Source organism: Paroedura picta, chromosome 8 (assembly GCF_049243985.1).
Source record: "Paroedura picta isolate Pp20150507F chromosome 8, Ppicta_v3.0, whole genome shotgun sequence".
Classification (NCBI taxonomy): Eukaryota; Metazoa; Chordata; class Lepidosauria; order Squamata; family Gekkonidae; genus Paroedura; species Paroedura picta.
Window position 1 is genome coordinate 19,825,285 of NC_135376.1, and position 21,829 is coordinate 19,847,113.

The window sequence follows — 21,829 nt, forward strand, 5'->3', positions numbered from 1 at the left end:
TAAAAGCGAGATGAGACATACTAAAAAAAGAGGAGAAGACTATAAACAATACTTTTCAGGCAAGTGAAATGAATTGGTTGTTCAAGAAATATCTGGTTCTTAAAACTGGATATGGGAGAGGCCTTTAATCTGGGAAGTAAGAAAATTACACTAATTTCTATTTGCACCCATTTCAAAGATATTTTAAGCCCTATGGCACGGTAGGAATGCCATTCTTTGGAAGCAGTTCTATGTGCCTGCCATGTTTTGCTAACAGCAATACCCTGTATGCAATAGCTGTTCAATAACTATTCGGCAAGAGTAGAAAATCCCACACATCCACTCACAATTTAGGCATGGAAAAGAATAGTTAAAGTGACTATTTTACAGCTTATGCTGACCCTTGTAGAAGGTTCACTAGTCCACATTAAATCCTTTATTCTAATTTGGCCTTCTCACCAATTAACAATATTTTAGTATTTCAGGCCATGCAGCCCCTTGGCTCCCTCCAACTGCTGCAATCTGGCTTTCTTATTTCCGGTCTTCTACCTTCCCTTTCAGAAAGACAACAGAAAAGGAACAGTGGAAATATTTCCCCGTCTTAAAACAATCTGAAGTATGCGTCTTGGCAGGCAAACAACTGATTCAAATTTCTATTTTTCTGTGTAACGGATTGTGAAAACAGAGAGCCCTATTCACCCCACACTCGTTAATGCAGGCTGTTGAATACTCTGCTGGCTGCTTTGTGTGTGGGATGAAAGTTTTTATACCCTCCTTCTCCGATGAAAACAGGCACCGTCTAGTGCAGGTTTTTTGCATCCAAGCTCACTGACTGAGGCTGTTGCTCTAACATTTTCCTAGGAGTAAGCCAAACTCAATAAGAATGGGACTTATTTCTGAGTAGACCTGTCCCTCCTTCTCCCTCCTGCATTAGACATCGCTGAAGGCTCTTTTGCATATGCTTTACGTTTTGTATGTGGATCTGGTGAGTGGAACTCAAGCCAAGATGTGGATCTTGGCTTGAGTTCCAAGGCAGGATCCAATTAGACACAGAACTGACCAATCAGTTTAAATCAATCAATGCTAATCTAGCCAATCAGTTTAAACCAGTCAATGCTAACCTTGCCAACTGCATGCACGGGCAGGGAGATCTGCCTCCTTTGTGGATATAAATTGGGGTCTTCTGAAGGGTTTCTCAGTCTTGCCACTTGCTACAACATGTACTCACTGCTGAGATCACTAATAAAGAGCTGTTTGTTTGTCTGGTAGCCTGGTGTTCTTCCTATGAACCCACATGTTTGAAACACATCTTGCGTTTCTGGGGAAGGTAGTTGAGAGGGCCACTGTGGACCAGCTCCTGGCATTCTTGGAGGAAACGTCAGCCCTGGACCCATACCAGTCGAGCTTCTGTCCTGGCCATGGGGTGGAAATTGCACTGGTCACTCCGACTAATGATCTCCAGCACCAGCTGGATTGGGGCAGTTTGGCTATCTTTGTGCTTTTAGACCTGTTGGCCGTGTTTTATGTGGTCAGCCATGAGTTGTTAGCTCATTGCCTTGCCAGGATGGGGATTAGGGGGGACAGCCTTACAATGGCTGATCTCCTTCCTTAAGAACCGGACACAGAGGGTAGCAGTGGGGAAAGTTATCTGACCCGTTGTGGGGTGCTACAGGGGGCGATACTCTCCCCTACGCTTTTTAACATCTATATGCACCCACTGGCACAGTTGGCCCACGGCTTCAGGCAGGGGTGTCACCAGTATGTGGATGACACTCAGCTCTATCTCCTGATGGACAACTAGCCAGACTCTCCCCAGAAAGATTTGCCAGATATTTGGAAGCAGTGTCTGGATGGTTCGAGCAGAGTTGCCTGAAACTCAACCCCTCCAAGACAGAGTTCCTGTGGCTGGCTAGAAGGGGGCAAGATCAGGAAGCACGCCTCCCCTGCCTGGACAGGGTACAGTTTATGGCTGAACCTGTGGCCAGGAATTTGGAGCTGATCTTTGATGACTCCTTATCCGTGAGGCTCAGATCACAAAGGTAGCACAAACAGCATTTTTCCACCTGCACCAGACTAGGCTATTAGCGCCCTACCTGTCCCCAGAACACTTGGCCACCGTGATCCATGCAAGGGTCACTTCCAGACTAGACTTCTGTAACTTGCTCTACACAGGCCTTCCCTTGTCTCTGACCGGGTGGCTACTAGAGTCCTCACAAGGTCATTTTGGAGGGCCCATGTCCAGCCATGTCCAGTGAGTTTGGTCAGGAAGACTTAAATCCTCCCCACACTTTCCCCCAATCCCAATCCTGGCCAAAGCAGCTTCTGAGGGGGAAAAAATCAGGTGCCCCAAAACATACAGTTTGGTCCTGGGTAAAGCCTACATTTTGAAAAGATTCACAGTATGTGTACTTGCTTTGTCAATTCAGAATATGGCAATGTGGAGGGGGCAGGGGGATTTTTTTGTAAAAACAAAGGGGGGAAACAGACCATTCAAAACCTAACTGCTGGTTCTGGCTGCTTCCAAGTTTTGAGGCCCTAGCCATAATAAACATGAAAAACATGGAGGCAGGATGGGCACAGAAGACAAGAGCCAAAACTTCTCAAATGTCATAAAATGAATGAGTGTTGGTCCTCTTCAAAACCAAAGTCAGACCTCCTCTACTTTACACTTCCAGGTTAACTTCCTGCAACTTTAGATTCAAGTGGGTAGCCATGTTGGTCTGAAGCAGCACAACAAAACAAAATCAGAGTCCAGTGGCACCTTTAAGACCAACAAAGATTGATTCAAGGCATGAATAAATCTTTGTTGGTCTTAAAGGTGCCACTGGACTCTGATTTTGTTTTGTTTTCCTGCAACTTTGTCTGGCATTTTAAAAATCCTTTTCCTATGCGTGGCCAAATTACTGCGCAGGCTTTATTCTTTCAGGGCCAGTTATCTTCTTCTTGTCACCTACCCAATGCAAAGCACCCCCTCTCATTTAGCTTTGTTTCACATTTTTTCATACAAGAAGTCTTAAGACCATAGTCTGAAACACACCCCCTTTTGAAAAATCAAGCCTTGAAGAAGAGCTCTGGAGAACTCGAAAGCTTGCACGCTGCTTTTTTTTTTTTTTCAAGCTGCAGAACCAAGTTGTAATCCAGCGGCACCTTAAAGATCAACCCAATTTTATTCAAGAAGATAGCAGCTTTCCAATGCATGCACGCCGAAGAAGTGTGCTTGCACGCAAAAGTTTGTCTTCTACCTCGAATAAACCCGGGTCGGTCCAAAGGGTGCCCCTGGGCCGATTCTACGCCTGTTGGACAATGCACTTTCAGTGTGCTTTTGCTACTGAATTTTCCTGTGCGGAACAGGATAGTCTACTTCTAAAGTGCATTGGAAGTGCGGTATCCACTATGTGCAGAATGGGCCCTGGACATCACCTTCGTTCGGGATGTCCCTTCGAGAGAGTTAAACGCGCAGCTGTCCCTTCGCTGCCCGCCTCAATTGGCCTCTGCAGAGAGCAGGCGGCGGGAGAGGGCGTCGCGGGTCCCTTGCAGCCCTCTTGGGTGGGCGCCCTTGGGCCAAGCGGCTCTCGCCGAGCCGCGGAAAGCGGAAGGAAGGGAGTAGGCGCTGCCCAGCAAGGAGCCTCCCGGCCGGGGCTGCAACTGGAAGCCGTCCCGGAGGAAGAGGGCGGGCGGGCGGGCGGTCTGGGACAGCCCCGGCCTATTAGTCCTCGGCCGCCGGGCGCCGCTCAGTCATTCAGTCTCTTAGCTCTGCCCCGCCGCGCACCATGCAGCCCTCGAAAGCGGCCCGCCGCGGGTCCCTCCTGCTCGTGCTGGCGGCGGCGCTGCTCGTGCCCCTGCTGGCGGACCAGAAGCCCTGGCGGGTCCCGGCGCTGAGTCACCGCCTGGTGCTGGACGCCTCCAGCCCGCGGGTGCAGAGAGCCGCCCAGACGGCCGTCAACTATTACAACTTCGTGTTTTCGGGGCCCGGGGCGATGCGGGCGGCGGGGCTCGTCAAGAAGGCGCACGTGAAGGTAAGGGCGGCACCAGCGACCTCCTGTCTGGCTGCGGGGACCACTAGAGGAAGCACGGGCGCCGTTCCCCAAACTGTATCCGGCCGGGCTCCTTCCCCTGGATGCGACACAACAGCCCTGCAAGGTTGGTTTGGCTGAGAGGGACGGACATCCCTCCTTCCCCCTGTGCATCAGCGGCTTTGACCGTGGCAGTAAAAACGGCGTAGTGTCTAAAACAACCTTGCAGGGTTGTTGTGTCAAATACGGGGAAAGAAGCAGGGCAAACATTTGATCTCCCCTGTCATATTACCCCATTGACTCTGGGGAGTTTTACTTTCCGGTGGTTATTTTCTTTCTTAGAATCAGTTGCCAGTATCCCTGCCCCGCCCCGCCCCACCCCACCCCACCCCTTGACAGGGCTCCCATCTCATCAGTAGGAAAGCCACTGTCCTTGGTTTCCATATCACTGTGAATCTGTGCCTCTCCTGTTGCATTTCCATTTCCCCTTTCTGAAAGGCCCAGAAACCTTTGGCCGAAGGCCTTCCTGGCCTCATGCAAGCTGTCCCCACCAGCCATGTATAGCTCCTCAGTGTGATAATCACTTCTCGTTTGAGTGACAAAGCCATATCGATAATCACCCAATTTTCCGATTAAGGGGGGGCACTCCCCCCTGCTCCCTGCCAGCATGGTTAAAGTGTCGCAGCCTCTAATCTGGAGAACTGGGTTTAATTGCCCATTCCTCCGCATGCAGCCAGATGGGTGACCTTGGATAAGTTACAGTTCTCTTAGAGCTGTTCTTGCAGAGCAGTTCTATTACAGCTTTCTTAGTCCCACCTAGCTCACAGGGTGTCTCTTGTGGTGGGAGGAAGAACAAGGTGTTTGTAAACTGCTTTGGGACTTGTTTGGGTAATGAAAAGTGGGGTACAACCCCCCCCCCCCAACTCCTCTTTCTTTGATGCTTCCCCTTAACTATCTTTTTATAGAAAACAATTGGGGGGGGGGTGTTACGTCCATGAGGACTGGGCCCTTTTAAAGAGGGAAGGTTATAAAGGCGATTCTGATTTTGTTAAAAGTACCCTGACTGCCAACTCCCCATAATTCAAGCATTTTTACCACACCTGTTTGTGTGGGAAGGGCAGTGAAATTCTTACCAGCTGCCCGTATAAAGCAGACCTAGAGGTTGAGAACTAAAGAGCCTGTTGATGCGGGTGAAGGAGGAGAGTGCAAAAGTTGGCTTGAAACTCAACATCAAGAAAACAAAGACCATGGTATCAGGCCCTCTCAATTCCTGGCAAATAGATGGGGAAGAAATTGAGGTAGTGACAGATTTTATTTTCCTGGGCTCCAAGATCACTGCAGATGGGTGATCTTGCAACAAAGAAATTAAAAGACGCTCCTGGGGAGGAAAGCTATGGCAAATCTAGACATCCTAAAAAGCAGAGACATCACCCTGCCAACAAAAGTGTGTCTAGTCAAGGCTATGGTCTTCCCAGTTGTAATGTATGGCTGCAAAAGTTTGACCATAAGGAAGGCCGAGCGTCAAAGAATTGAGGCTTTTGAACTCTGGTGCTGGAGAAGGCTCTTGCGAGTCCCTTGGACTGCAAGGCAAACAAACCGGTCAGTCCTAGAGGAGATCAGCCCGGACTGCTCCTTAGAAGGCCAGATCCTGAAGATGAAACTCAAATACTTTGGCCACCTCATGAGAAGGAAGGACTCCCTGGGGAAGAGCCTAATGCTGGGAGCGACTGAGGGCAAAAGAAGAAGGGGGCGACAGAGAATGAGGTGGCTGGATGGAGTCACTGAATCAGCCGGTGCAAACTTAAATGGACTCCAGGGAATAGTAGAGGACAGGAAGGCCTGGAGGATCATTGTCTGTGGGGTCGCGATGGGTTGGACATGACTTCGCAACTAACCACAACAACAACAAGAGGTTGAGAGTTCCAGAAATCTCATTTTCTCGGTTTTGCTACTCCTAATCAAAGTGGGTATCAGGTGGCTGGATCACACTTTTGTTCAGGCCGGAACTGCAAGCCACACAAACAGCAAGCAAGCATAGATTCAGATGGGCAGCCGTGTTGGTCTGAAGTAGCACAACAAAATCTGACTCCAGTGGCTTCTTCAAGACCCACAAAGATTAATTCAAGGCGTGAGCTTTCGAGTGCAAGCCCTCTTCCTCAGCAAGCAGTTCCTCTCCATACCCATCTGGTGTTTCTCTATTGCAGCCGGGTGAGCGGTTTTGCAGCGGGGAAGGATTGCCTGTCTGGGCATATGGACTTGGGTGTTTGCCAGTCACACTTCCTCTTCCCTCTGGGCTGTTTGTGCTCATTAAGAAGGAAGCAAGATTCCCAAAGAATGTCTTGAAAAACACTTGTGAGAACCATTTCCAAAAACTGTGTAGCCGGAAATGACTAGTGTGGAAAGTACAGAGGGCTCCAGGCAGGATGTGGCGTCACCGGGATGGTACTCTCATCAGAGCAATATTCTGAGCCCTTTTTTTGTCTGATTGGAAGCAGCGATGGCTTTATTTGCAGATCTTAGTGGATGCCTCTGTGCCAGCCCTAGCTATGACGGCAGTGGGTAGCACTGAGCAAAAAAACCATATCCCCTACATTATTTAACATCTACATGTGCCCTCTGGCCCAGCTGCTCCGGAGTTTTGGGCTGGGGTGTCACCAGTATGCAGATGACGCCCAGCTCTATCTCCTGTTGGATGGACAGCTGGACTCCTCCCCCCCTCGGAAACATTTGCCAAATGTTTGGAAGCGGTATCTGGATGGCTCAGGCAGGGTCACCTGAAACTCAGGTCTTGTGTCTGGGTAGGAAGAGTCAGGGTCAGGAAGTGTTTACCTACCCTGGATGGGGTGCAGCTTACGGCTGTGCCTACTGCCAGGAATTTGGGGGTGATCTTTGATGGAGGCTCACGTCACTAGAGTAGCCCAAATGGCATTTTAACATCTGTGCCAAGCTAGGCTCCTAGTGTCACTTGGACACTGTGATCCACACAGCAGTCAGTTCCAGATTAGACTTCTGTAACTTGCTTTATGCAGGCCTTCCCTTATCTCTGATCCAGAAATTCCTCTGGGGGGGAGGATGTAAACGGGTTTTTGCTGCCAGTATCTGTACTGTATTTCTATGTATTTGTGGGTTTTTATGATTGAATGTAGACCTCCACAAGCCGGCAACGTCCGGGAGTGGCGGTGAATAAAAGCTCATATAAATGAACAAATTAATGAACGAATAATATAAAACACAGAAGTTTCAAAGCCGCACACTGTAATGATTTTTCAGTGGCAGAAATGCTGTCCTTGGGGAATTTTTAAAAATTGCGTTATGTGAGCAGAAGGTTGCCTATGCTTCCCTTAAGCCTGGCCATTCTTGAGACACTGTTCTGAAGGTGAATCCAGTTTGCCATGTCCGTGACTTCTCCAGGAGCAGCTACATTGAGGGCCTGAAATGACGGAACTGGCTGTGGTTCATTTTGCGTTGCCTGTCTTCTGAACTCAGCTCTGGTACGGTCGCTTCATGAATGCTGAGTTGGCTGCTCAGCCTTGCCGAATTCCTAGTAAAATGGAGGGTGTAACTCCGAAACATACATTTAGGAATATGGGAAAGCAACCATTTCTTCTTCACAAGCTCAAACCCTCAAGCCCCGGGATTCAAAACCTTGCCCAGAGGCGAGTGGTCGGTGTCTGTAGCTGTTTTTCAGCTGCCAATCTAGTCGCATCTTCAGAAAAGGAAAATGAGTTTGCCTCAAGCCACAAATGTAGTTCCTTTTGATGGTTAGGTTAGCCCTCCAGCCTGCAATATATGTGACCCAGAGGTCATAAAACTGAAGAGGCATGCTTCAGAATGGAAAGAAATTGGCAGAAATCCTGCAGCCTGCAGCTGGAGAGACAATAGGAGAAGACCTCCCTAGACCAGATGTTATGGATTTTGAGATGCGGACCCATCCCCCCCATGGTTCTAACTTCTCCCAGTTATTAGTGAAAATTATTATGAAAATGGTAATGCTATGGCTTGGTAGAGCCAGTGTTTTGTAGCAAAAAAGTGTCAGATGAAGAACTGAGCAACTTGGATTGAAATCCCTGCTCTGTTAGGAAGCTGGCTGGATGACCTTGGGCCAGTCACATGTATTTAACCCACCTCACAGGGTTGTTGTGAAGATAAAATGGGAAAAGCAGAACACCATTGCCTTGATTTTCTTAGGATTAAAATGTCCTATGTAGAACTATAAATGAACAATAGTATTTGTCACAAATCTGTACACCACAGATGGCAAACCACTAAAAGAGCTGGAATAGTATCTAGGAGACCTGTGTTCGAATTCCCATTCATGTTACAGAAGTTTGTTTCAGCCTGTTTTGTTTTTTCAGAAATTCGTTTCAGACACACTTTTAGGGATTCTGTGAACAGACTGTGTCATTATTTTTCTAAACATGCTAGTAACTAATGTTTAAGTCTCCTCCTATTGTGGATCCACCACAACAGCAGTAATATTGATGTATTTAGCACGTTTTTAATCATTCCTGTCCTTTCTACAAGGTGGCCTATGTTGCTTTTCTCTCCTGCATTTTATCTCCACAACAACTCAGACACTTAGGTTAGGAGCCAGTGATCTGGGTTTGATTCCCCGATCCTCCTCATGCACCCAGCTGGGTGATCTTGGGCTAGTTGCAGTCCTGATAGAGATATTCTCATGGAGCAGTCCTATCAGAGCTCTCTCAGCCTCACCTCCCTCACAGGGGGTCTTTTGTGGGGAGAGGAAGGGAAGGCCATTATAAGCCGCTTTGAACTCCTTCGGGCAGTGAAAAGCAGAGTATAAAAACAATTCTTCTTCTGAGAGAGAAAACATTTAACTGTCCTCAACCTGTGCTCCTCCAGATGTCCATGGACTACAATTCCCATGAGCCCCTGCCAGCGTTTGCTGGCAGGGGCTCATGGGAATTGTAGTCCATGGACATCTGGAGGACCACAGGTTGACTACTCCTATTTTAGGGTATTCACTTATGGGCTGTGGACCTTTCCAGGTAATCCTTTAGAAAACAGTAAGAGGATTGTGTGAAGCTCACTTGACTATTCACTAGCTGAAGACCATATTCTCAAGGCTAGTCCATCCATTGGGGGGCAATAACATTTCATCATTACCCTTAATGAGTTGCAGCTTTTCTGACACGTGCATCTACTCGCCGGTTTGGTGTAGTGGTTAAGATTCCCCACTTCTCCTTCCCATGCAGCCAGACCCTGGGCTCGTCACAGCACTGATAGAGCTGCTCTCACAGAGCACTTCTGTCAGAGCTTTCTCAGCCCCACCTACCTCACAGGCTGTCTGTTGTGCGGAGAGGCAGGGAAGGCGATTGTAAACCGCTTTGAGACTCCTTCTGGTAGTGAAAAGCAGGGGGAAATTCTTCTCTTTTGTGCTTGATGTTCTGAATTGTGGGGGTCAGGCACATCGAGTGAACAGATGTTACTGTGTCTAGCTTGATATAGGCACCTCCCCCCCCCCATTTTACCCTCCCTGCACAAGTCCTGTGAATTAGGACCTGGTGGAACAATAACTGTGGTCCACCTGGTCCTGGACACTTACTTGGGTCTCCTCAAACTATGTCTTCTAATAATACATGAAGAGAGTCAGTGAGATGGAGTAAATTAGGACTGGGGAGATCTGGGCTGGATTCCCCACTCAGTCATGTGGTATTATGGGCCACTCCCCTTTCCCAGCCTAGCCTGCCTTCCAAGGGTGTGGTGTGAATGAATGGAACCGCTAGCTTTGGGCCCAGTAGAGACAAAGACTCCTTTGTCAGGGTCTTAATGGTCCACCACCTAAGCAGCCATTTCTCTATGGACACTGATCTCTGTTGCCTGGAGATGACTTGTAATTCTGGGGATCCCCAGGCCCCATCTGGAGACTTGCATTCCTAATTTTGTTCATTTCCCCCGCAAACCAGTCTAAGCCGTGTTAAACTTTGAAATAACATCATGAGCAAGAAAAACCCTCCAATAGGTTTGTGAAATTCCACACTTCCCCTTTATTGTTTGTTTAGTATAGCTCATCTTGTTTCACTGGGTGGAAAATACAGAACCATTCACAAATGTGTGGGGGCCCCTTCTGGTGGAGTGGAGCCTCACTACTTTTCTTTATATTATCCCATTTTTAGTTTTTAAAGTGTCGGCCAAGGGTTATAGGAGTGTTAGTAAGGATAGAACTTATGCCACGTCTGATAGGACTGCTAACAAACCAATATGCAACCAACCAATGCTTATTGAAAACCTCCATGACCTTTGTTAGCTCAGAAATCTCCTCCACAGTACCTTTGCTTCCCTGCGAAAAATTAATCTGGCTTGGGTAAGATGAGTCCTGAATGGATTTCTTTCCTGCTGCAGAGGCTATCAAACAAATATAGCATTGTCAGGCTTTAAGCTGGCTCTTGCAAACAGTTTTGGAATTTCCCCTGCCCCTTCCTAATCTATTAAACAGCATCCCTTCTTGGAGAAGATGGCAAGGTTTGACTGTTAATTCATGGGAATAAGTTAGGCAGCAGGGCAGTGTTTTCACATGAAGCTGTTTTAAAAACAACCAGCCCAAACAAGTGAAAAGGCGCCTGAAAAGTGAGATGGAGGTCAAGTTGACTAGGGCAGGGGTAGTCAACCTGTGGTCCTCCAGATGTTCATGGGCTACAATTCCCATGAGCCCCTGCCAGCGTTTGCTGGCAGGGGCTCATGGGAATTATAGTCCATGAACATCTGGAGGAACACAGGTTGACTACCACTGGACTAGGGGATGAAAAGCAGGGGATGAAACAGCTGACTAGGCCTCTTCTTGGATCTTTAGATTCAGCTGGATCTCTAGAAATTGGCAGGTGAAGATTTTCATCAAACTTATATTACCTCCCAAGCCCATCCCACCAGCCTTTTAAAATTAAAATCAAATAACTATATTCATTAAAGTCCTATAATGCACATCACAAAAGAAACATTTCAACTGTGGGTCCCTGATCTTTTTGAGCTGGTGAGCATATTTGGAATTGTGACACAGCATGGTTGGCACCACAACAAAATGGCTGCCACGAGATAGATGCTGCAGGAGGTGGAGCCTAGCCACAAAATGGCTGCCACAGCTTAACTACCTGGCCCCACCTGCTTTTGGAAAACAGCCATTAGGGATCCCTGACTTAAATGTTCATATCAGTTCAATCTGTGATCAATATAGTTACCAACTCTAGGTTGTGATTTTGAGGCTGGAGCTTGGAGAGGGCGGGGTTTGGGGAGGGGAGGAACCTCAGTAAGGGAAAACACCTTGAGTCCATCTTCCAAATCATCCAGTTCACTAAGGGAACTGATCTTGGTTGTCTGGAGATCAGCTGATTGTAGGAGATCCCCAGGTACCACCTGGAAATTGGCAGCCCTAGCAATCAGGCCATGTAAAACAGATTCCAACTGTGTCCATAATTTTCTCAGTACCTTGTTTTAAAAATTTTAATATTTAACATCAGGTTGGATCCAAAGCTGCCACTTAGACAGTGTTGTGGCATTTTTGTTGGTGGAGAAGAGCAATCCCAGGTTCAACCCCCAGCATCTCCAGTTAAAAAGGTTCAGGTGGGAGGTGCTGGGTAATACCTTGGACCATGGAGAGCTGCTGACAGTTTGAGTACCTGCACTGAGCCAACCGGGAAAGGTGGGCTATAAAGAAATAAAGAGCAGATAATACTGACCTTGATGGACTGATGGTGTAATTCAGTCTAAGGCAACTTTAAGTGGGTTCAAGAAGAAAGTTTACTTGAATCCTCACTTTCCCTGCAGATTCCTATGTTGTTCCGGAGGTTCCCATGCTCTCCTGGAGCAGAATTTTGAGGGGTTTAGTGGGCTGCAGCAGGAAGGGTGAGTAGAGATGCTAGCTTCCAGGTGGGACCTGGGGATCCCCCTCATTACAGCTCATTTCCAGACTACAGAGGTCAGCTTTCAGGTGAAAACAGATGCTTTGGAAGCAGATTGTATGGCATTGTACCCATACAGGGGTGGGGAGGAGGGAGAGGAGAAAATCCTGCTCTGCCCTCTTTGCCTCTTTAGCTAGTGCTTAGATCCACTCCTGGGTTTTTATTTTAAAACACACTGTTAATTTTACCATACTAACCTTATTTTGAGCTGGTGAGCCAGTTTGGTGTAGTGGTTAGGAGCGCGGACTTCTAATCTGGCATGCCAGGTTCGATTCTGCGCTCCCCCACATGCAGCCAGCTGGGTGACTTTGGGCTTGCCACAGCACTCATAAAACTGTTCTGACCGAGCAGTGATATCAGGGCTCTCTCAGCCTCACCCACCCCACAGGGTGTCTGTTGTGGGGAGAGGAATGGGAAGGCGACTGTAAGCCACTTTGAGCCTCCTTCAGGTAGGGAAAAGCGGCATATAAGAACCAACTCTTCTTCTTCTTCTTCTTCTTTTTCAGTGCCACGCTTATTTTAATCTTGCTTTTTCACCTTCCATTGTTTTGCAGCTGTGATTATTTTTTTGCTCCTATTATTCGAGGTGTTTGTTTATATTTGTAGCAGGAATATTTTGTAACAAAATGGGGCAGAGGTATCATGGGATCCGGTATTAACTACAATTTGAAGACGTTCAGGTACAGCAAGGGTTTGAAAGCTGGCAGCCCTGCAGGTCGCTTTTGAGCTATCTTTAGCCTCTGGCCACCTGCTGAAGAAAATTACACAGAACTGCGGCCCAGGGCTATCTGGAAACGGCTGTGCATTCGCCTCAAGAATGAGGAACCGTGGATGAAAACAGAATTCAGGAAAGCTCTTAAATATTCTGCAACCCGTAGCACTTACTAACACAAGACGAATGTGCCTGGGCATCATCTGGCAACCTTGAATAGGCGTTGACCGGTTTTTATAACAAGAGAGAATTTTGAACAAGGCTGGAGGGTGTTTTTTTAAAAAAATTCTGTCTGGAAAAATCTACTTCTATGAATCATTTGTTGGATGGTGAGCAGGTAAAGCGCTGCCTCCCCTGAGTGGTAGGTGGCATGTCCCCTGTGTGAAGTTCTCTGTGGCAGAAAGGGAACAGCATCCTTTTGTCAAATACAGGAATGTGCGATCTGTGTTGAGGGTTAAGGCACACGTAAGACAATAGAGGTCAAGGTCTGGAACCTCCCAAGCATGTTTTCTCCTTGAAAATTAAAACTTTTGTGATCTAGATTTTTTTTTTTTTTAATGTGATGCTGGGGGATAGCATCTCTACTGTCAAACCCTCCCCTGGGTTGCCAACCTCCAGGTTACAATTACTATTGCAGTTGGTCTCCAGGATTGATTCCTTGGAGAAAACATGGAGTCTATGGCATTGCTGAAGTCCCTCCCCTCCCCTCCCCAAACTCTACCGTCCCAAGGCTCCACCCTCCTAACCCACAGCTGGCAACCCTGCCTCCCCCATGCCATGGGCCTCACGGGTCTGCCTTTTGCCATTTAAAACCCAGCAGTCCCATGTAGTTGGACCTGTCAGGAAGCTGCTAGTTATTTCTGCCACAGTTCCTGTGAAAAGTTACAATCTGGGCATGTCCAGTGTAGCCTTTGGTAATGATGATTGTTTGCTTGAGTGTTCAGAGTGGTTCGCATAGATTATTTGAGTGCTGTTTCTGTGATCTTATTTTATGCTTGGGGTTTGTCCATTGATTTTAAAAAATTCATATTGTGAAAATCAGCTGTTCTCTCTCTCTTCTAGTTTGTTCCAGGAGTCGGCCGCAAGTACTTCCTGCAGTTTACTATGAAAGACCTTGAAACTCAGGTAAGCGTCCAATATAAAAGCAGATTTTCAAGAATTTCTGAGACAGCTGAGCTCTTTCCCTTCATCTGGTTCCTTGGCCCATAAGATTCCCTTTTCAAATCCACTGACAGAAGATCTGCCCATCAAGAGTTTAGCACAGCAAGCCCCAGCAGGGAGGCCAGATGATAAAATCCAAACGGTCTTGAAGAGAAATTAAAAACAAAACAGAGTAAGGTTATTTCCAGCCAGCCACCTGACTAGTAAAATACTGAGCTCACATTCGGCAAGTGCTTCACAGCTAGTGAATCAGCAGGAGACGGGGTTATAGCGTCACTTCTGGGGGCAGGGGAACCAGATGTGACATCACACCTCTCTAGGAATCATCGGAATGCTGTGATAAAACCATAGTGTTCAAGCGATTCCTAGAGAGGACTGGTGTCACTTCCAGGTTTCCGTGGGAAGTGACGTCTTACTGTGGGTCCAACAGCCTGTAAAAACATCTGCCACCACTTAGACTGCCAGTGGGAAAGAGCAGCTGTGGGTGGGGGGTGCCCCGCCCCACACTGAGGGACTGGCACCCCTTATCACATCCTTTGGCTTGTTCACGAATATAGACTCTGCCTTCATACCTCATCTCTCTGGTGGGGCAGGGAGCAAACCCATATCTTTGGCAGTGGAAAACAAAACTGATGATTCCCTCCCCCTCAATAGAGCCGCCCTGGAAGCATCTCCTCAACATCTACAGTAGCAACCCTTCAGAAGCAGCTATGTGCTGCTTGAGAGGCAGCGTGGTGTACTGTAAGAGCAGCAGTCTCTAATCTGGAGAACTGGGGATGATTCCTCACTCCTCCTCCACATACAGCCAGCTGGGTGACCTTGGGCTGGCCACTGTTCTGTCAGAACTCTCTCAGCCTCACCTACCTCACAGGGCGACTGTTGTGGGGAGAGGAGCAGAAGGTGATTGTAAGCCATTTTGAGACTCTTTCAGATAGTGAAAAACAGGGTATAAAAAACAACTCTTTTACTTCTTGGCTGGGAACTTCCCATTTTGTGACCCCCCCCCCCCCCCCCCGCAGACATCTTATGGTAGCACCCAATGTTCCTTTCTCAAGATTACTAAAGGACAGGCAGGCTCAGAAAGTCTGGGGGCCCCTGGGAGGGGCTCTTGATTATGCACATATTGAAGATGACCTTCATCTCCTCGCCCTGCACACTGGGCTAACTGGCAACAAGCAACGTGGATCCTGCTGACCCAGCTGTGGGTAAGATGGCACAGGTGGAGCTTGCTGTGTTCTTAAGGGCCACTTGCCTGGCCCTTATGGGAGATCTTTGGGAAGTCTGCCAGGCTTTCTTGTTTGTTTGTTTGTTTGTTTGTTTGTTTCCAGAGGCTTTGATGGGATACGAACAGCAGCACCCCTGGAGGGAGGGAGGTGTTTGCGATTTGTTGTACAATTTTGTTTTAACGTATGACGTTTTTATGGGTAACCTGCCTGGAGCCCCTAGGAAAGGCAGAGAGCAAATCTTTAACCAAACAGAAAATTTAAGTTTGAAGCACGATTTATCTTTTCAGGACTACGTAAGCACCTGCCACGCCTCTGTGTTCTACGTGGAGACAAAACCAAAGCCGGCTATTGAAATTAGCTGCTTTCCCGAGGAAAACAAATCTGAGCGCCTGATGGAAAAAGCTCTCTTGTATTCGAGACTTAAAGGTACATTTGCGCCATCTCACACATTGGGCCCAAGGAATGGGAGGAAAACAGCCATGAGCCAGGGCTGGCTCGGCCCTTTCTGCTACCATTTCAAGTGCCTCATCACTCCCCGTGCTGCTCCTGTCAACTTCAAGGTGCTCTGCAGCCCACCTTGGATTTAGGTAGCCCGGGCACAGGTGTGGAAGGCCCCAATAAGAGCAAGCCAAAAGAAGGGCCGTGGCACAGTGCTAGAGCATCTTCTGAGCATGCAGCAGGTCTCAGGTTCAGTCCCCAACATCTCCCATGAAAAGGATCAGGAGACCTTAGCTGCTGCATAGAAACACCAGAGGCCTGTACAGACTAGCCAGCTGCTGCTGATTATTATTATTATTATTATAAATGTATAGTCCGCCTTCCTCCTGGGACTCAAGGCGGATTACATGATAATACCCCATAAAAACTCCAGTCCCATTAAACACATAAATTTTAAGATGGTAAAAAAGGTCCCTCCTTCCTCCCCATAGTCATCAAGCAAAGGATTTGCCCAATAGTACAGCGCGGCCCAGTGGTCCTCAGCCTTCCTGATGCCGCGACCCTTTAATACAGTTCCTCATGTTGTGGTGACCCCCAACCACAAAATTATGCAAGAGTTCATTCACAGAAATTAAACCGAAACTGACCAATGGCGTGAAGATCCATTGTTCGTGATTGTATATTAATTGGGTTTTTTCCCGGGGTTTCTCGGTTCAGTTCTGCCCCTTGTCCCACCATGCCGATCTCGCTCTTTTCCACTGCTCCAGACAGACAAACACTCTCTCGATCTACCCTGCACGGCTGTTGTGTGGATGGCACCTCCTGACCAAGCTGCTTGCCCCTCCGCGACCCCTGTGAAAGAGTTGTTCGACCCCCAAAGGGGTCCCGACCCCCAGGTTGAGAACCACTGGCGTAGCCTGAGGGGGCCTATTGATTCTAAGAAACCCATCCTCAGTCATGTGTGATTGTCACCACCTCCCATGTTTCAATTGCTTGAATGTGTTAGAAATGTTAATATTTTAATAAGAGTGGGTGGGCTCTACAGCTGGTCCTGTGCTTGCGGAAGAGGTTTAGGCAGAACGTGGTGCACTGGTTAAAGTGTCAGACTAGGATCTAGAAGAAACCAGGTTCAAATCCCTGCTCAGGCATGGAAGCTTGCTGGGAGATCTTGGGCCAATCACACACTCTCAACCTAGCCTACCTCACAGGGTTGTTGTGTGGATAAAGCAGAGGAAAGGAGAATGATGTCAACTGCCTTGGGATCTCGTTGGGGAGAAAAGGCAGGCTATATAGAAATTAGTGTGGCATCTAAACCAAACAAGGCATAGAGGCCAAGCTCTTTCCCCCAGCGTTGCCTTCTGGCACAGGTCCTCAGCAGCTTACTTGTGCATGGCCTAGGAGGTTCTCTGTAGTTGCCTTGGCTCATAGCCATGGAGGGTCCTTTTCTGAATCTGTCCAATCCCCATTTTAAAGGCATTCAGGCTGGTGGCCCATCGTGTCATCCATTGGCATTGAGTTCCATAGTTCCATTGCTCCTGGAGTGAAGTAGGGCCTACGGTCTTCAGCAACATGGTACCACCTCAATGGCCTAAAACACATACAATGGGAGTTTCTCCCCTGTTGCTAGATCCTGTTTTCTGTCACCATTTCAGCAGCACTCTTTCTGACGGTTGCCTTTTCCCATTCCTTGCAATAGAGAAAGAGCCCCCTGTGGATCTCCTGGAGATTTTGGGGGCTTACGGCAGCAGCTTCGTTGCCTGGGAGAAGTCCAGTGAGGACTTGAGCTACACTTTGACACAAATCAAGAGCGCCCACGTGTGGGTAAGTGCAAGTGAAATCGTTTTTGTGGAATAAAGGCACGGCCCTACTGTGGTCTCCAGAGGCACGGCAGTCTGATTTCCCTGACTCCTAAGGCATTCTCTTTCTCCCCAGCACCTTTTGGAAGTGCTACCCGAGCAGGGGATTGTGCAGGTCTTGGATATACACCTCAGCTGCCCCCTAGAGCCCTTCAGTTGCCTTCTTTGCAACTGGTGTACAGTCCAGCCCACCATAACAAACCCCTGCTTTTCCTTTGGGATTCCACTTCCAGTTGTGCGTGAGAGTGAACTAAGAGTGTCTGGGAACTGATAACTTGTCTCAGGAGAGAGGAAGAAAGTGGACCTGTCAGTCATGTGTCCATATGACAATTATTTTGGCATGTCTTGAGTATAAGGTGGACTTTAAGAAAAAAAGTTTAGTAGTAGTACATAGAAGGAGCCCCACCAAACTGGGCAATGGAGGGGTCGTGCCCCCCTCCCCACCACTGCCAATCATCAGTCTAAGTCACAAGTAATGAGAAACTTTCTGGTCATTACACTGTGCTGTGACATCTTCTCCATGGTTGGGTGAGCAAGGGGTGGGCAGAAAGCAAGCCCGTAGCAGCACTATGGCAGGAAAGCGGTCTTATTTCGTGGTAATTCCCATCTTGTAACTCCATGTCAACTATGAACCATTTCAAAGGCAAGGGAGCACTTTAATATTTGAGTCCAATAGCAGCTTTAAGACCGACAAAGGTTTATTCAAGGCATGAGCTTTCGAGTGCATGCACTCTTGGAAGAGGTGGATAGGAAGATTGGGACGAGTATGTAGGGGTCTCCTTGATTTTGGCTCTGTGCCTGTCGCATTAGGAAGGACCTTCTGAGTGAAGCCGCCTCACCATGTCCTGAGCAGAGCCTCAGAAGCTCTCTTATAGGGAAATTCTTGTACACATAGAGGGAAGAGAAGGCAAAGAGGCTGGGGCTAAGGAAGACAAGGAAAGCACAGAGTAACTATGCCCATCTGTTTTCATGGTCAAGCTCTGAGGAATGTTCCAAGGCTGAAAATGGGCATAAGTCATGTAAGCAGATGTTAAAAAGCCAGAGAGCAAAGAATGGTTCATTTGGGCTACAGTGACCACAACCCAGCCTTTCTCAATTTTTTTACCGTTCAGAAACCCCTGAAAGATTCTTCAGGCTTCAAGAAACCTCAGAAGTGGCGCGATTCTGCAGAATGTGGTTGGGAAACAGAGCTATCTAAAAGCCCACGCCTGCCCCACCCCCCCATCATTTGCCATTTTGGGAGGGGTGGATGGGTCAGCATGACCATATATGGTCATATCACTGAATAAATGTTTAACAAATCTTTTAAAAAATATACAGAAATAATTAACTCCCATCCATTCGGGTACCCCTTCCAGGGCTGTCAAGAGACCCCAGGGCTTCATGAAACTCTGGTTGAGAAAGCCTGGCATAGAGGGTGATCTCTTTGGAATTGTGCAATGTCCCTGTCCTCCCCAGGCTCTACACCCCAATCTCCAGGAATTTCCCAACCTTGAGCTGGCCACCCTACGCCCTGTCCCCTGCTCATGGTTTGGGGAGGGGGGTGGACCCAGCAGCTCTAGCCCTCCTAGATTCTGTCCCAGTACAAACAAGGCACTCACTGGTGCATGCAGCAACCGTGCTGAAAACCCTAAAGCAGGGGTAGTCAACCTGTGGTCCTCCAGATGTTCATGAACTACAATTCCCATGTGCCCCTGCCAGCAAAGGCTGGCAAGGGCTCATGGGAATTGTAGTCCATGGATATCTGGAGGACCACAGGTTGACTACCCCTGCCCCAAAGTATACTTGTGTGATTCTGGTGGGAGAAAAAGCCAGTGTGGTGTGGTGGGAGAAGTGCCAGTCTGGAACACCCGGGTTTGAATTGCCACTCTGCCAGGGAAATCAAGTATAGAGGCACTGGGATACCAAGGTGGCAAGCACAGTATCCAAAACAGACTTCTGTAGAGTCTTGAATCTTCTGTTATTTCTTTTTATTGTACAAACAATACAATACAATACTTGATTTGTATTTGATCCTTCACTGGGTCCTACCCCTCTTAATTTATCATTTTTGACTCTACCAGGGATGGTCACTAGGTACTCTCAGGCCAACATATCTCAGAGGGATTATAAAGTGGAGGGCAGGAGAAGGATGGAAGGTGTTTGAGGATCCCATCAGGGAGAAAGGCGGGTAAAGGAAGGAAGCATAAAAAGAGGGCAGCAGATGGAAAACATCCTCGATTGCATGGAAATAGCATGAAATGTCTAGGAAAGTGTAACGGGCAATTAACGTTCAGATATCAATGTTCAATGTTCAGATATCAACCCAGTGCATTTGACCCAATTCTCACTCCGGGATGAATTTGGACTTCAGCACCATTATAACAGATACAATTTTAATTGACCATCTTCATTCTGTTTTTCCTCCCTAGAAAAGAGCTGATGACACACCTGAATTTTACTACCATGTTTTGCTTGGTGATCAATGGGAAAAGGTAAGAGAACCTCCATTGCCTAAGGTGGCACCTCCTCCTAAATAAGCAAAAAAAAAAAAAAGTCACAATAACTGTCCTCCTAAAAATCCTTTGGAAAGTACATAGTGAGGAAATGCATGTCAGGGAGCTCCAGGATCCAGCACCTCTGCAGAAGGCATGAGAGAACCATAGGAAGCTCCTAGACCACAGTACCTAACCTACCCTGCCCAGGCATGGAGGATTGGATCTTAGCAAGGACATCAAGCAGAGCTCTGCTTGCAAAACCGATCTTCCCCCCTGCAGCGGTCTGTGGGTGCGTCAATCGGTACACATTGCATGGGGTGCAATATAGGGATGGGCCTTGGTGGGAGAGATCAATGCAAAGCTTCTACACACAGTTAAACTGTGTTGGTCTGAAAGGTGCCACTGGAGTCCAACTCTGTTCTCCTCCCCTAGTGAAAGACTTACAGTGCATTCCTAAGGAGACCTGCATCATCTTAGTCTGACGAAGAGTGCTTGCACTCGAAAGCTCACGCCTTGAATAAATCTTTGTTGGTCTTAAAGGTGCTACTGGACTCTGATTTTATTCTGCATCATTTTAAGTGCATTGACACCCATCTCTGCTTTGGAGTCAACTGTGGGTGTCCAGTGCAGTAATACCAGGCTGTGTTACAGGGTTGACGCAAGGTGTTACTGATGTAAGTCGGCTAAGATCCAGTGATCAAAATATGCTCAGGATCCTTGGCCCCAAGGAGCTAAAACTTTTCAGCCCTGGCCCCAGCCAGGTAGAATGCTCTGACCAATGACATCAGGGCCTGTGGGATCTGACCGTTCCGTAGGGCCTGCAAGACAGAGCTATCCCGCCAGGCCTGTGCTGGAAGCCCAGAAATAGCATCTAGACCAGGGGTAGTTCAAACTGCAGCCCTCCAGATGTCCATGGACTACAATTCCCATGAGCCCCTGCCAGCATTCGCTCTTGGGAATTGTAGTCCATGGACATCTGGTGGGCCGCAGTTTGACTACCCCTGGTCTATAAAGTGCTGGCCTCCCTGCCTAAAATCCACCTAACCCTTCTCCCCAAGAATTGATCATTCCCCCTCAGCAAGCTTTAGAAGAGATGCCTTTAAAACGATTCTAAACCCTAAATTTAAATTATGTTTGACCCAATTTTTAATTATGCTACGTGTTTAATTGTTTGTATTTAATATGGTTTGGGGATTTTGTTGCGATCTGCCCTGAGCCATCAGGGAGAGGCAGAATACAAGTAGAAACAATCAAACAAATGCTCATCAGAATGACAGCACTGATTTACACGTCCTGTGCCTTCTCCCCCAGTCTATCCTGTCTTGCCACATGCGTGTGTCCTGGGGCCCTCTGTCTGTGAAATACTCCTGTTCTCTGGAAGACGATTCATCGGAATCTACTGATGGCTCCGGAGAGGAATCTGGATCTACTAATGAGGTTTTTTATGAAGCAGAAAATAATTTTTAAATAGGAAGGAAGCTGCGTTATAAAGTTACAGATGTTTTTACAAGGGTATGGAGGCACCTCTCATCTCATACGTCCACTCTGCATACTGATCCTTCTTCTGCATAAATCACTGCTGTGGGTTGGATGTTTGTGCACGTCACTCCTGACCCACTGCAGAAATTCTTAAAAAGGAAAAAATAATCTGCATCTTCCTAAAACACTTTTTTTTTTGCAATTAAAATAATATATATATATATGGGAAAAAATTACTGGACTTGCCACCAGGTTTCTGGCATTAAGGAATTACGCTGTCTGAGGCAAAGTTAATATATATGAACCACATTCTTCAAGTTCTTTGAACTACCATTTAAACTGTTTTGAGGATTTTATTAAAAATTATTATGAAAATAAACTTTTGATGCTAACTCTTGTCTCCAATAAAATGAATAAAGTTCTGTCTTGTGGACACTGCATTCTTGCATACTGGCTGGATTGCTTTAGAATTCTCTGACTGCACTCCAGGCATTTGCTGGTGGGGGAAAGAATCATGATGCTGACTTAAGGCAAGAGGTGATCACAGGTGGATGGCCATCACATGCCTCTGCATC

The 21,829-nt window shown here is 47.5% G+C and overlaps 1 protein-coding gene across 1 annotated transcript; it reads left to right on the top strand.

Moving 5' to 3' along the window:
• The first annotated feature begins 3,688 nt into the window (after window positions 1–3,688).
• LOC143843045 (ovocalyxin-32-like) lies at window positions 3,689–21,676 on the top strand. The gene is made up of 6 exons (XM_077348585.1): window positions 3,689–3,995; window positions 13,680–13,742; window positions 15,292–15,430; window positions 17,139–17,263; window positions 19,710–19,772; window positions 21,087–21,676. Exons 1-6 carry the CDS (start codon window positions 3,750–3,752, stop codon window positions 21,240–21,242), a joined length of 792 nt encoding a protein of 263 aa, XP_077204700.1. The 5' UTR covers window positions 3,689–3,749; the 3' UTR covers window positions 21,243–21,676.
• Window positions 21,677–21,829: the final 153 nt, after the last annotated feature.